Source organism: Tachypleus tridentatus, chromosome 13 (genome assembly GCF_004210375.1).
Source record: "Tachypleus tridentatus isolate NWPU-2018 chromosome 13, ASM421037v1, whole genome shotgun sequence".
Taxonomy (NCBI): domain Eukaryota; kingdom Metazoa; phylum Arthropoda; class Merostomata; order Xiphosura; family Limulidae; genus Tachypleus; species Tachypleus tridentatus.
In genome coordinates this window covers 34,377,297-34,394,195 of record NC_134837.1, presented here as the reverse complement: position 1 = coordinate 34,394,195, position 16,899 = coordinate 34,377,297, and the positions used below count along the sequence as shown (strand labels likewise).

The window sequence follows — 16,899 nt, the reverse complement described above, 5'->3', positions numbered from 1 at the left end:
CTTGGGGAATGGGTCTCCTTACCCTCTGTCACTCTTTAGTTACCCTTTTTGCATTTTCAGTTTTTCATTACTCTCCTGTATTCTCTCTCCTACCTTTGCATATGACCTGAGGCACTTTATCATGCTTCAAATTGGTGGCCTGCTTGATTTTTTTCTACTTGTCAACTTGCCTGTTCCAATTCTTCTGCTCTATCACTCTTTATTTTGTTTCCTAAAGTTGAATCTTGATAGGCCAGTTTAAATTCCTCTTTACTATACTTCCTCCTCCTTGTATACATGGTATTCTTCACCTGGACTGATGTTATACAGCTTCAGTCTTCATTATCTTCCTATGTTTTTCTTATTTCTTGGCCTTTCCCTTTTCTCTCATTCCCTGTCTTGTCAGTCTACCTATGACTTCCCCATCTTAGGTTCCAGGATGTCCTCTTTATCTTATCTTCCCTCTAACAGAAATCTATGATAAAGCATTTGTTCTTAGTAACTATCAGACACACAAGGCTAATGGGTACTCATCTCCATGTTTATCTCATTTTCCACCAGAAAGACATTTTTCATTGCTCCACCTTGCTCACTTTCCTTGCCTTTCTTCTCTTCATTTCTCTTCCTATTTCCTTTTCATCTTCCTTTGACCCCATCGATAATCATTCTCACTCAGTATGCAGTTTACTATGGTTGGTAAGTTGGATACCTTATTCCAAATCACTCTCAACATATCATCCACATATATTCTAAATTCCATCCTTCATTTCCTTGCTTTTCCCTTCAACTTAACCCCTTTTGTATTTGTTGGTATCATGAAAGCTTTCACTAACCAAGAGTTTCTTGTACAATTGGTTTCTGTTGGCCCATTCTCAAATGGTCTATTCTTCTCCAACCTTCTTTTGCATGGGACTATACTTTGTTGGGGGAGGCCTCATCCTGTGATCTAAGTCATTTTTCATGCCATTATTATTTGGTAATTCAGGGCATTTAGTTTATCTCTGTCTCAGCTAAGTCAAACCTTCTCTTTGCCTGCAAGCAATGGTATATCTGTTCAAAATATTTACCCTTCTTTCCTCTTCCTATGCAGGACATTCTTCAGTTTTGGGGACTTTGGCTTCCAAGAAATTCCTCCTTTCTTTTGAGATACATAAACATGTTCCTCCTACTGGGGACCTAGTAGATCCATAGCTTTCTTACTTGGGTTCCATTGTCCTCATTTGCAAACCCCTTCTCATCTTTAGGAATTGTTATGGTGACTGGTCCATGTTTTATTTCTTCTGACATTTCTTTATTGCTTCTTAAGTTAGACCCCCCCTCTCTTCATGGATGCTTCCTTCTCTTATTGAGGCAAACGTCTAGTAGAGGACAAAACTTTTGGTGTGGAATGCAAAAAAATGTTTACTCACATCTCACTTTTTGTTGGACATATTAATATATCTTCCATTATTAGTGGATCACAGTCATATTTCACTCAGCTAATTTCAAGGTCATTTCTTATATCAATCATCTGAGAGACATCTTTTCCATGGCCTTTTGCTTTTGGAATTTGAACATACATTAGTGGGTCTATTAATATCAGAATTGGCTTATAACCTTTCAGTTACCAACAGCTTCAAACCTGGTAGCAGCCCACCTCTCTCAGTCAGTCTACATTCTACCATCAAAGTAGCCTCTACATTTCCATATCCTTTATGGAGTTTGCTTTTGGTTAGGCACATCCACCATGGATGTCTTTGACACACTTCTTAACTCTGGGCTTCCTCTCTTCCATTCATAATTCCTTATCCTTTGCTTTGGTGATCAATTTTCTCAGCTAAGTCTGAGCTCACCTCTTTTTATATGTCTCTTTCCCTACATGTTCCCTCCCTTGGGTCTTCACCTTGATATGTATCACTCCTCATTGGACTGTATGGTCAATGTCCTTTTTTTGATCACCTCAGTCTCCTTCTTCTTATTATTCACCCTCCTTCTTCTTCTGCCCAAATTCTCCTTTCCCTTACTTCACCATTGCATGTCCTTTTTTCATTGTAGGATATCTTCATATGCAAGAATCTTCTGATTTGTCCTGGATTGAGCAGAACTTCCCAATCATGTGGCATTCTTCCTGCCACTCTTCTATTGCACTTTAAATGAAAATGCAAGTTTTTCATTACTGTTTTATCTGTCTCTGTGGGTACTTAATTTATGACACCATAATAATATAACTGATATGTCTTTCTCCTGCAACTGGAGTCAGTCCTGTAGAGACTGATTCATATCTCAACCAGGGTAACTTCATTATATCTCAGAATGGCTGGTATGGGTATTAATACTTTTATTGATAAGGAGAAAACAACATTTCGACCTTCCTAGGTCATCTTAAGGTTAGGAAAGAGAAAGTTTTAATGTGAACGTTGACAGACATGTCTTAGGGGTGACAGTATAAACGGGTATGGGATTGTAGGGGGCGTTGCAGGTGGATGTTAGGTTATTAATTACTATAGGTATAAAGATGTTCCTTTATATTGGTTTAATTTTGGTTTTATTTGCTGTATAAGTAGGGCTTCTTTTATTTTTTGTTTGTTTATAATCATTTCCCTATTTAATATCTGGGTGTTTTCTATGGTTATATTGTGTTTATTTGATTTGCAGTGTTCAAAAACGTGTGAAGGTGTTTTTTTGTGTTATCTGAATCTAGTTTCCATTTTCCTGCTTGTTTATCCAATATAGAAGTTGTGGCAGTTGTTATATTCTATTTTATAAATTATATTTGTGTTGTGTTTGTCAGTGTAGTTTTTACATAGTATGGACTTTAGTTTTGTACCTGGTTTTTGAATAAATTTGGTGTTTACTGGAATGTTCTCTTTTGTTATAACTTTTTTCTAAATGTTTGCTATTTTTTCGCTAATGTCAGGAATATATGGTATGCAGCAGTATATAGTGCTGAAGTTTGTTGTATCTTGTTGATTTCATCATTAATTTTATTGGGTGAGCATAGTTTTGTGGTTGTGTTTATTTGGTTTCTTAATATGTTGAGTTTTTGTTTTGTTTCATGTGCTGAGTCCCAGGGAATGTATAATCCAGTATTGGTGATTTTTCTGTGGATTTCTGTTTTGAATTGTGTATCATTTTAAGTGAAATTCTCATCATCAAGTAAGGGTATCTTCTTTGCCCAGGATGTAAAAAAGGAAGAGACAAATGAGCCCCAGTGTATTGCAGGGATGGGCAGAATGAGAACATGATCATCCATGTGTTTGCATTCAAAATCACTCCGAATCCACTTTTATAGTATAGGTGATGTTTTGAATATGCCCCAATCACACTGTACATTGGCTTCCCAACTGCTTGAATGCAAGCACTTGGATGATCATGTTCTCATTCTGCTCATCCCTGCAATACATGAGGCTCATTTGTCTCTTCCTTTTTCTACATTCTGGGCAAACAAAGATACCTTAATTGAGATATAAAGCAGTCTCCCACAATTGTGCCCTTACAAAGCCCCTTGTCCAATTCAGTACAGGATTCCAGTTAACCTGTGTATGCAGATGAGTTATTGTCTCAGAAATTAACATCTTCCTTACATGCAAAAATATTTCTGACAGATATCCCTTCACATATTCCCATTTCTGGGGCACATTTTTTGTAACACCTTGTTAAAGAAAGAATTTATCATGAGTGCAAGTTACAGAAGGAGCTAATGAAGATGGAGATTGTATGACTCTCCTGTTGGTTAAGGTTTTTGTTACATGACATCATTATGTACCAGTACAGTTCACATTACAACTCATGAAATTAAGTGGGAGATGCTTGCCTCAAGGTTAGTTGGCATGCATTTCTCTTAGACAGAAGCATAAGGAAGCTAAACTGTATACAGAGATATCCATCAAATATACATTTTCACTTAAATAAAATGTTATTGTTATTAATTATTACACTTAAAAATAAATATTTTATATATAAATACAAGTTATAAAGTAAAGACATTATACAAGATCAGATTTCTTAGTAGCTTATAGAAGCTAATTATAAAGTAAGAGTTTTCATGGTTGTTTAATTAGAAAGCTTGCATTACTGTTACAGAATCAGTACTTTGCTTTTCTCTTAATTAAGATATGGATACATGTACGATGGCTAATTAATGATGTTTCAGGGTTGATATTTGATGTATAATATTAATTTTGGCCATTACACTGATTAGAAAAATTGTTATTGTGTTATTAAGTGTCATTTATAAGTCAATGCATTTTACTAGCAATTCAAAATATACATCATTTTCTAAGTTAAAAGCTCTTGTCAATTCTAGATTTTATGAACATATCAATCAGTCAGTGAAAGGTTCCTGCATAGGAAATCTGCCACATCTTGCTTCAAAATAAATAAATTGGTTGGACTTGTAGATTCAACTCAATTCCTATTAACAACAAAGAAAATGTTTAAGATTTCACCACATTTTCATTAGCTTTGGTTGACTGGCAGATGTGTTCTTAAATGTGATTCACAAAAGTTCTCAAATTTCACACTTCTAATGTCTTAATTAACATTGTCTTATCTTCACTGAATCTGCAACTTTATCAAAACTTCATTTATCATAGGAGGTTTGACAGGAAACAATTTGAATGTTCAATATAGCAAGGAAATCACTTTATTATCTTCATTTTTGGATTTCATACAAAATTTTGTCTTAGTTATCAATATTTATGTTCTAAACCATATTCAGAGTTCTTTTCTGAGCAATTAAAGATAATTCACTTTCTAAAAATTTAGGCCATAGAGCTAAATTGTTTTGATGAAATGTTGCAGAATGAATGATATTTTTCCTCTGCTGAAAATGTATTTCTGATAGGTACTGACCCCCTCTCACAACATTAGTTGCCCCCAAGTGGCACAGTAGTATGTTAGTGGACTTACACCTCTAGAAACTGGGTTTCGATACCTGTGAATGGCAGAGCACAGATAGCCCACTGTGTAGCTTTGTACTTTACTCTAAACAAACAAACAAGATTAGCTGTTCTCATTCAGTGCTGCTCTCTATATGCCAACTTTTCCTTTATGTATGCCACAAGCCTTCTGCCACCCTATTCAAGTTGCATGATTCCAACATGTCTCACATGCAAATAATCATGCATTACATCCTCATTAATAGGAGCATGACATGTTCACATGATACATGTAACTCCCTCTACACTCCTCTAACAAACTATTGCTATGGTCCTGGACGGGCATGTTTATGAAGCAAAACTTGTGAGATTATTAATCTTCAAGCAGTCTTGAGGAACACCACTACACCATGATGAGTGTGTGAAGCCATAGAAAATAAAGTACAAGTCAATATAATTGGATAGTACAGATTCAGAGTTAAAGAATACTAGGTCATGTAACACCAGCCACCAACTGGGATCCAGGCAATAAAAAGTAAAGAAATGTCCTTGAAAGAAAGAATGAATTAATAAAACATATATCATTTAGAGTCACACCAAAGTCTGAAGAATGACCACAGGTAGTAGATGAAACCCTGACAAAGAGCAAACTTATCAAGAAAAAAAAAAATTCTGCAATTTGATCCACCAGCCCACCATAGCACCACCACAGACACAAGCTGCCGATTATGATAGGTTGATTCCGGTTTGAAATGAGCCAGAAGAAACCAGTCGTCTATGTAATAATAAAACCGCAGCCCCAAAGTATGGAAATGATGTTCAAAAACCCAGACTATACAACAAAACATGTAAAGTGCTGAAGCAAATATGAAGGGGGTGAGCTGAAATTGGTAAACCACCCTGAGATGGATAAACCAAAGATAAAGATGAGATGGAAGTGATATCACTATTGCAGGTAAGTGTCAGAGATATCCATTTTTGTTTTACACAATCCTATAGTAAATGCCCATATAAGCATGAGAAAAGACTCCATGGTGAACTTTCAAAGTGATATGAAGCAGTTGAGGTGATACATCAATTACTAGCAACCAATCCCTGGTTTTTCTCTAGAACAAAAAATAAGAGGGAGATAAAAACCCCTGGAAAAATGAGGAATATGTCTGATTGTCTACTGCATGAACAAAAACACTTCTGACAGACTTCAGCTGTTCTTGGGGAATCTCAAGGAGAGAAAGAAATGAGGAAAGGAGAAACTTGAGGTGGAGAAAGAAATTGGACAACTAATCCTTCTGAGAGTACCTGAAGCATCCATTAATCATTGATGAATGGACATCAGCAATGAAGAAACTCAAACAGCCAAGCCCCCACTGGGTAGTCACTGATATTGTTGGTATAAGAGGGATGACGAAAATAAACACATTGATTAGATTGATTGATTGATTTAGTGTTTTATGGCACAAAGCAGCGAGGCTATCTGTGCCAAACATTCGGTAAAAATGTAAAAAAAAAATAAAAATTAATAAGTAAATGTAGTAATAGACATAAATGGAAATGAAGGTAAAACAAAAAAGTATAAAACCAATGTTGACACCTAGTCTACAATGTTAAAATAGAAGGCAGAGTATAAGAAGTTGTAAGGTATTTACTCTAGCGAAAAGGTAATGATCATAACCCGCCAGGAAGATTAACAGGTAAGTTCAAGAACCACCGTCAATCACCTGAAGTTGGCCTTTCCAGTCCTGGTTCCGGGTTATGTGTCATAGCAGCTATTATCAAAATGTAAAAGAATAAAAGTTTTAAAAGACACTCTGCAAAATCATAATAATGAGTAGCCAAATGTCCAGTAAAAAGATAAAGTCAAGTAAATGGAGTAAAATTTGTAAAAGTAAATGAAGGTAAAACAAAACAGCAATTAAAACAGAAAATGGTGTAAAAACCAATGGTGACATCCAGTCTTCAAAGTTGTAAAATATTTACTCTAGCAAAATGGTAATGATCATAACCCGCCAGGAAGACTAACAGGTAAGTTCAAGAACCACCGTCAATCACCTGAAGTTGGTCTTTCCAGTCCTGGTTCCGGGTTATGAGTCAATATGGCCAGTACTAAAAAGTTAAGTAGTAAAAGTGTGAAATGATATGCAGCAAAAGTATAATAACAACTCGCCAGGACGACTAACGAGTAGTTCAAACGGATAGTTCAAACAGTAGTGTTAGTCAACTGAAGTTGGCCTTTCCAGTCCTGGTGTTGAGTTATTTAATGTTCTGGCCATTGTCCAATGTCAAATTGAAGGAGAGAGATTAAAACTGTAAAAAAAAAAACACAATTAAAAAGATGTAATGAATAAATATGCAACACTTAAATGAGATTAAAAAGGTTAATGGCCATTAAAAAATTAAAAACATTATCAAGGTGGACAGAGTCACCATCACCAATAACTCTGTCCAATGTTACAGATTGACCCTGGGAAAAAATATGTTTAAAATATTGCCGTCGTTGAGAATTGTAACGATGGCAAGAAAGTAAAACGTGGCTGATAGTGATTTCAGTGTTACACAAACTACACATTGGTGCATCAGTTCCAGATAAAAGAAAATGATGAGTTAAAAAACTGTGACCAATGCGTAGCCTAGTGAGAACAACTTCCTCCTTCCGAACTTTACGGAAGCTAGATGGCCAAAGTCCAATTTTGGGTTTGATTTGAAAAAGTTTGTTGTCACGTTGCTCATTCCAAGTGGACTGCCAGCTGGCACGGAGCCGAGCCTTGAAGACAACACCATAGTCCATGTACGGAATAGGCATAGGAGTGATGGTGCTGAAGCAGACATATTTAGCTGCCATGTCTGCAAGCTCGTTCCTGCGAATACCAACATGGCCTGGTATCCAGAAAAACTGGATTGAAGTAGCTGCTAATGAGAAATTGGCCAGTCGGTTTCGAATATCAGCGAGAATAGGATGTGAGCTAACGTGTAGCGATTCCAAGGCAAGTATAGAACTAAGCGAATCAGTATAAATAGTGCAGTTGGAGTACTGCTCAGCTGCAATATGATCCAGGGCAAGAGATATGGCATACAGTTCAGCAGTGAACACAGAAGCTGTAGATGGGATTCTGCGTGCAACTACTGACCCATAGCAAACCATAGCAGAGCCCACTGAATTACCTGATTTGGAACCATCTGTATAAATGGGAACTGAATGATTGTTTGAAAGATATTCATTGAATAAAAGACAGTACTTCCAATCTGGAGTATCTGCCTTTTTAGGTGACTGAAAGAAAGGTCACATTTGGGGGCTGTAATAAGCCATGGTGGGATGGGCGACCTGTGGAATCTGCAATGTTATCCAAGGGCAGACCCATTCATCCAATTGCTCCCGGATCACGAAGGCCAAACGGAGCAATGACAGATCGTCTGTTCTGAAAAAGTACTGCCCACCGAGGAAGGAAAACACATTTCCAGGTGGGATGCTTTGGTAAGGAATGAAGTTTCGAAGTATATTGTAAAGATAGTTGCAAATGGCGAAGGTGTAGAGAAGGTTCATGAGATTCAATGTATATACTTTGAACTGGAGAGGTACGGAAAGCCTCAGTGCAGAGTCGAAGTCCTTGGTGATGAACGGGGTCCAGCATCTTTAAGGCCGAGGGTCTGGCAGAGCCATAGACCATTGATCCATAATCGAGTTTCGATCTAATAAGAGCACAATATACCTTTAACATTGAACAGCAATCTGCCCCCCAAATGGTAGAAGAGAAAACACGAAGGATGTTCAGTGCTCTTGTGCATTTGACCCGAAGCTGCTTTAAGTGTGGTATAAAGGTCAGTTTGCGATCAAAGATAAGCCCCAAGAACTTGGTCTCCGGGACCACTGGCAGCAAAACTTCACCGATATGAAGTTCAGGATCAGGGTGAATACCCCGTCGACGGCAAAAGTGCATGCATACAGTTTTGGAGAGGGAGAAATTAAAGCCGTTCGCCAGAGTCCACTTCCGTACACAATTGAGGGCGGTTTGTAGTTGCCGCTCAATATATCTCATGTTTGAGGACTGACATGAGATGTGAAAGTCGTCGACATACAGCCCATTCGCAACAGTGAGAGGGAGTTGTTCAGTGATGGCATTTATCTTTATACTGAAGAGTGTAACACTCAATACACAGCCTTGAGGGACTCCAAGTTCCTGTACAAAAGAACGGGAAAGTGTCGAACCCACACGAACTTGGAATCTCCTGTCCATTAAAAATTTTTTAATAAACATGGGTAGATGGCCACGTAACCCATGTGTATGGAGGTCTCGCAAAACGCCATACCTCCAGGTTGTGTCGTAAGCCTTCTCTATGTCAAAGAATATTGATAGAAGATGTTGGCGGTTGAGAAAGGCTTCTCTGATAGATGTTTCAAGACAAATTAGGTGGTCTGTGGTGGAGTGCTGTCAACGGAACCCACACTGGGTGGGCGAGAGGAGGTTGTTTGTTTCAAAAAACCAAACAAGACGAGCATTAACCATCCTTTCTAATGTCTTACAGAGACAGCTCGTCAAAGCAATTGGACGGTAGTTTGAAGGAATCTTGGGATCTTTCCCTGGTTTAGAGAAAGGTAAAATAATAGCCTGGCGCCAAGCATCAGGAAAAATATTCTCCTGCCAGATCCAGTTGAAAACAATCAGAAGGACATCAAGAGAAGCAGGAAATAGATGGTGCAGCATATCATAATGAATATCATCAGGTCCAACAGACGTACTGGCAGACCGATGAAGGGCCATTTTTAGTTCCACCAGGGTAAAGGGACATTTATAGTCAAAGAAACAGTTAGTTCGAAAGGAAAGAGGTGATCGCTCTGCCCGAGTCTTGATGGCCAGGAAGGTGGAGGAACAAGAAGAAGTGCTAGATACCCGGCAAAAGCTTTCACCTAGAGTGTTAGCGATGTTCCGAGCATCAGTCACCTCCTGACCATCAGAGAGTAAGATCGAGAGGGGGATAGAATTGTAGTGTCCATTAACCTTTCGAATCCTGTCCCATATGATCTTGGAACTGGTGGTAGAAGATATGCTGGTTGTGAACTTAATCCAAGATTCCTTCTGGCTGTGATGTCTTACTCACCTAGCATGTGCACGGGCCCGTTGGAAAGCAACCTGGTTTGAAAGTGTGGGATATCTACGAAAAGTATCCCGGAACCCGCTTTTGAGCCTTCCGTGCTAAGTGGCAAGCAGGATTCCACCACGTAGAGGATATCGTGTAAAACGTGTCGAGGTTTTAGGAATATACTGAGCAGCTGCATGTGTAATACAGTCAGTTACCGCTGCTACACAGTCGTCTATTGATGGCTGATTTATGATGGCAGGATCAAGTTCTGCGAGAGCAGTGAAAGTGGACCAGTCTGCCTGATCCAGCTTCCATCGGGAGACGCGGGTAGGTGGCATCGACCACGCCAGTCTCTCTCAAAAGGATCGGAAAATGATCACTGCCTAGTGGATTACTGTCAACCCTCCATGAAAAATGGGAGAATAATGAAGGGGAGCAAACTGAGAGATCAATAGCAGTACAGGACTGACTAGGTGCATGAAAGTAAGTGGAAGAACCAGTATTGAAAAGAGAAAGATTGTGATCAGAGAGCATCCGCTCTACAGTTCGGCCCCTCCCATCAATAATAGCACTTCCCAGAGGGGATGATGTCCATTAAAATCCCTAGGATTAGAAATGGAGATGGCAATTGTTCAACGAGAGCATCAAGATCTGATTGATCATATGTCTCTCAGGGGACAGGTACAGAGAACAAACAGTGATGGTATGACCCAAGGAAACACGAATGGCTACAGCCTCCAAGGACGTGTTGAGTGACAAAGACAGGGTGGGCACGTGTTGATCAACTAACAGTGCCACCCTTCCATGTACTCGACCATCACACAACCTGTCTTTTCTGTACAGAGAAAACTGTCGAATGGAGACAGTATCAGCAGTTTTGAGAAATGTTTCTTGTAAAGAAAGACAAACAGGATGGTAGGAAGCAATCAGGGTTTTGATATCATCCAGATTAGAACGTAAACCTCGACAGTTCCATTGTATCAAGGTGGCCATTTTAAGAACGGGTAGGTGAAGTGGCTGGAGAACCCTTCGGTTTACGACCACGTCTTTTTTCTTTACTGTCTTCAGTCGGAGGAGGTCTATCAACCTCCATGGATCCTGCTCTGTGTCGTGTGGGCAGGTTTTTGTTATTGGAAGGGGAATCCAGTGACTGAGGACGCGAACGAATAATTGTTTTGTCTCTTGTGGTGGGAGAAAAAGATGTATCAGAAGAAATGCCTGTATTTGAAACTGAAGGACGTGGATCTTGAAGTTTGTTGGAAGGTATGGGAGGAACAGAGATGGGTGTGGAAGTCGATTCATCAACTTTTTTAACCACGAAGGTCAAAAGGCTTTTCATTTGTTTTGAAAACGATTCTCTTGGAGGCACAGAGAGATCTGTCTGCACTCCCACTGTAGTTGTGGAATGAAGTGCAGCAGCATATGTCCGAGATGGAGTTGTGGACAGCAATTTCCGAGCCTCAGGATAACTAATGTTATGTGTCGTTTTCAAATGCTGCACCTCTTTTTCCTCCAACCATTTTGGGCAAGAAAGTAAGAGGGGTGAGAACCATTGCAGTTTACGCAATGTGGGTTCATGTCACAGTCATAGGCATCGTGGTCCTTGCCTCCACAATGAGCACATGTCAGGGAACAACGACAGGATGTCTTTGAGTGGCCGAATCTCTGACATTGGAAACATCGAAGAGGGTTTGGTATGTATGGCCGAACCCTGCAAATGAGATAACCTGCCTTAATGGTGGCAGGTGCACGTGGTGAAGTAAATGTTAAAACGAGGGTATTTGTTGGCAGTGTAATTCCATCTTTGCGAGTGGAGATGCGCCTCACTGCAGAAACTTCTTGAGTGGAGAGACCAGCAAGAATCTCTGACTTGGGAACGTTCTTCAAATCCCTTTCACCAATAACTCCTCGTGAAGAGTTCAAGGTAGCATGGGGTGTAACCTCAATAGGTATATCCCCAATTGCCTTTGAATTCAAGAGAAGTTCATTGTGTTGGGATGTGGATGTTTAAACCAATATGTCACCAGATCGAAGTTTCTTTACTGATTTTGGAGAGTCCCTCTAGTCCCTTTTGAATAAAAAAAGGGGACATTTGCCCTAAAGGTTTTTCCGAAAGAGAATGTAATATAAGAAAATGAGGTACGTGTGTTACTGATGTTGAAGATTGCTGTTCTGAGTATTCAAGACGTGGTCGCTTACCCATTGACTGTTTTTTTTACAATTTTATTTAAATTTTTTAAAGGATCCATAAGAAAAAGAAAAAAGTTCAGTACCCACTGACCCCACCCACCATGGAGCCCTACAAGGGGACGCACTACAAAGTCACGCAAGGACAATGCAGCAACGCCAGGGTTTCGTGAGCACTATACCCAAACACCAGCATCAGGCACAATGTCCACAACACCCGTTGATAACTTCCAACACTGGTACTTGGTTGACTCTAGCCCAAGTGGACCAGCCGATTGACCCAAGGGAGGCCACCCAAAGGCCGCCCGTCTACAGGAATTTGAGGCCAAAGTGGTGTGTTAGGGTTGGACCCCTCAACCACCAGGATCCTCTCCTCCCCTTCAGGGGTCGCCACGCACGGCAAACACGTGGGTGGATGTTTAGATCCCAGAGAAGGTAACCAGATAGAACAGAACCTTCCCTGGGAGGTCCCCTCACCACGTACAGGAATCCACACCGAGGGGCATTGATTAGAAGGAGCAGGTAAAAGCTGGGATTGTAAGGATGGATTGTTGGTGCACCAATGTCATCTGGGGCTCAATATTGTCTGGAACCACTTCAAAGCTGTAATGTCTCAAAAATGGTGCATGTGTTAATCCCCGAGATATGTCAAGAATAAACAGATCTAAGCCAATATGGCATCACAACCTACAAGGTTCCAACAACAAAGAAACCACATATGTAACACCAAAGCTGAAGACCATATGCAGGCTAAAGTGAAAGAGAAAAGGCAAGGGTATCTGCAGAAACCCCTCAGCATTTCTGTGGAAAGCCTCAGAAAGAAGGTCTGTGGAAGAACAATATCGAAAGATATTGATAAAGGTAAGACACAGGTGAGAATATTAGGCATGAGTAAGACTGACATTTGATTTGGGATCCACCCAACTGATAATTTGCCCTCTTCTTATTGAAAACATTTAAACCTGTCATGGAGGTAAGCCATACTCTTTGCTTTTCAGTTTATTTCAAGTAATCAACTACTTTACTATAAATGGATTGTTAATGTATTGTGGTGACTTTGTAACTTTGATATTGTAACTTTCAATAATGTTCATAGTGATCACCATGATTTCAAAAACCTTAAATGAGTGAATATTGATCCCTTATAAACAACTACTAGTAGTATCATCTATTTTACAAAGTGAATAAATACACATTACACATCTTAATGTTATAAAAGAGTACTGAAAACTGATAATATACATTATGTAATATAAAACTTAAATAAGAACATAGTGTAGCAAAAATTTTACTTCTTAGTTAAATGTTTTAAATATTTTAGGAAAATTTGATACCTATTGTTTAGTGTAATTGTTGCTCTCTCACTTTTTCTTTAAAGGGACTGGCATGGCCAAGCGTGTAAGGCGTGCGACTCGTAATCCGAGGGTCGCAGGTTCATGCCCACGTCACGCCAAACATGGTCGCCCTCCCAGCCGTGGGGGGCATTATAAGTGACGATCAATCCCACTATTCGTTGGTAAAAGAGTAGCCCAAGAGTTGGCGGTGGGTGGTGATGACTAGCTGCCTTCTTTCTGGTCTTACACTGCTAAATTAGGGACGACTAGCACAGATAGCCCTCGAGTAGCTTTGTGCAAAATTCCAAAAACCAAACCAAACCTTTTTCTTTAAGGACAAATCTCCAGTAGGTGGCATTATTAATCATTCATTAAGCTTGGCTGATACTGATTTTAAAATAAAAGAAAGACACAGTACAAATTTTACTCCTTTTTGTTCCAATGTTTGATGTCCATATTGTGTGTTAAAATGTATTATTATTATATAATAGCTTATTAAGATATCTGATGGTAAATACTTACTGATTTAATAACGTTTTTCACAATAATAGACATGTTGAGGTAAAAACACTTACTACTGCATTATTAATTTCAGTTTTCCAGTAAAATACATTATTGGGTGAGAAAATGTATATTAAAAAAAATCATTAAGATTAATAATATACATTATTATGAATTAAATATATAATACTAAAACTCTGAGACATACCTTAGATTCCCATTCTGTTCCAATAATGGCTATTCCAAGTAGAAAGATGACCGTTATGATTCCAATGATTCGTATGTCATTTATTTGACTATCAATAATTTGAAGATCGTTAATCTGCAAAATTTAAGGAGTTAAAAAAATTAAGATATTTTTTTAGCTTTAGTCTGGGCTATAACTTTTTTATTTTGTATAGTATATTTTGAGAAAGAATTTTACCATCAGTGTAAAATTTCAAGTTTCTTAATGTCATATAATCTAGCAAAAAAATCAGACTAACATCGGTCAGGAAGTTAACTAGAGCATCTAACATGAAAGAAAACAGATCTTGCTAGTAACAAAAACAAATTTAAAAAGAGATGAAAAAAAAAGGTTACTGATAGTGATGAGGAAAGAAGAAAGAGATGAGAACCTCTGATAATAAGTAACTAACATCAATTGATGGTGATAAATAAAAGACAACTAACAAAACAAAAGGTGGATTACTGATGGGCATCTAATTATTGAAGAGAACTACTCTAATATAACAAAGTTAATGTTACCATATTCGTCTTTTTACATTTATCTTTAACTGTTTTCACACCAACTATCTCTAAATATTATATTTGTTTAATCAATATTAGGCATATATTTTCAACTATCCTACTGCAGTTGCTAATTAATATCACACCTTGTTTTAAAGGATATTCAACATAAGCATTAAGACCTATATCCTGCTTTTCTTTTTAAATTATGGAATCTAGTCTTTCTGGTCCCACATTTATAAATATCAAGATATTTTACCCTTGGCCTGTTAACTAGTAATGAATCACATAAACAGTGTTTCTCAGAAGTATGTGATTATACCTTTTATCAAAAAAAAATTGCAAAATAAATATATGTACAAAGAAAAACCATACCAAATTCATGCACTTTTAATAGTTAAGTATCTATAAGTAATAGAAGTTTAAGAATCTGAAGAGTTTAAACCTATTAGGTTTAAATAGAGCATGACAATCATGGTGGCTGGACCAAACTAGAAAATTACCCATGCAATATTTGATGTATTGAGTATTGCTGCTAAGAACTTTACAGAAACACTGTTGGTGCAACACAGAAACATATACTTTAAATTCTCCAACTTTATACTTGAACAGGTTGTTCTTCAAACTATGCTGAAAAAAACAGGATCTAGACAAGTTTTGGTTCTTTAATCGATTCTTGGAAGATTACTGAACCATCACTAATACAGTTTTTTTTGTACTATATTTTTCACAACTGTGAAAATAATCAAATATTTTAGAATGCATTATACAATGGCCTAAAACTTGAGTTATTAATATAACTTTTCCTACAGCCAAGATGTATGTCTACGCAGTAGCAATAATGTTTTTGTGATATTGAAAACACTAGCAATACTGCTAACATTCATACATACATAGTAACTATATTGCCTGTGTGCTGCTATGAAACATAGCAATACTACTGATGCACATGTCTACACACCAACTATATTGACTGTGTGCCTCTACAAAACAATTGAAATACTGCTGACATGTGAGTCATCTTATTTGTATAATATCAGGGACCATTTCTAATATTACTAAATATTTTATCTGCATAATAATAGGGAGTATTAGCAATATTATGAAATATCTAATACACATAATACTAAGGAGTATTAGGAATATTATCAAATATCTTATGTGTGTAATACCAAGAAGCATTATCAATATTATCAGACATTTCATCTGTGTACGACTAGAAAGAATTTGCAATATTACAAAACATCTATGTATAATATTACGGAACATTAGTAACGTTATTATATATCTTAACTATGTAATACTAAAGAGCATTAGACAAATTACCAATGTGCACTTTATGTCTACATTTACTCAACTTTCAACCAAGAGAAAGGCACATAAACTTACACAAGTTTAAAGTTTTTCTGATGAATTAAACAGTACATTTGCAAATTTATTGATCTTATACTCTGCAATGAAACATACCATAATTACAGCTCTAGCTTTTCTCACCAACATTTTTTTATGATTTTCTAAGTTTTTTTGTTTTTTCAGCAATAATCATTAGAACAAATTTAATGCTACCTAAGTTAAACACAATAAGCAACTAATTATTACTGAAAGTATAAATACTGAAATAACAGTAAGAGGTCTCTGTACTTACAGCCAATAGGTCTCTCAATGACTCACCAAAACCAACCACATACATAGCAACAGCCACAGCATTTGCCAAAGAAAAAATAAGTCCAATTGCTCCTCCAAATTCTGGCCCAAGACTTCTTGAAATCATATAGTATGTTCCACCTTTGACAAAAAATATGGAAAATAACAAAATTTCCTTTGTTAAAAAAAAAACAATAAAAAACAAAATATTCAGTTTTAGGTAGTTTTCCTTTACAGAATGTAAATAAGACAATCTTCACTGCATAAAGTAAACTATTATTTCTACAAAGTTATAAAACACTTCTCATACTACATTTGTTGTTTTTTATTCAATATTAATACTTAATCTCAGTTAATATTTAATAATAAATTAACAAAAAGTAAGCCCATGTATTGAAATGTATGCATTTCTACAACTTACAATATGAATACCCTTATAACTTTGACATGTAAATTCATTCTATAATAAAAATTACATTTTTTAACAATGATATATGTATCAAGTGATATGAACTATAACCTGTTCTACTCAGAACTTTGCCACTTGTTAAATTCTTAAACAAACTTTAATTTTTACATGAACAACAAATCTT

The 16,899-nt window shown here is 37.3% G+C and overlaps 1 protein-coding gene across 5 annotated transcripts in view; it reads right to left on the bottom strand.

Moving 5' to 3' along the window:
- The window catches only part of LOC143240785 (solute carrier family 12 member 2-like), a 121,590-nt gene that overhangs the window by 34,734 nt on the left and 69,957 nt on the right, over window positions 1-16,899 (bottom strand). For all 5 annotated transcript variants that reach the window (XM_076483838.1, XM_076483837.1, XM_076483840.1 and 2 more), the window contains exons 5-6: window positions 16,308-16,447; window positions 14,142-14,255 (exon numbers count right to left, since the gene is read on the bottom strand). In XM_076483838.1, the coding sequence (XP_076339953.1) occupies window positions 14,142-14,255; window positions 16,308-16,447 (254 nt within the window). The remainder of the gene's footprint in view (window positions 1-14,141; window positions 14,256-16,307; window positions 16,448-16,899) is intronic.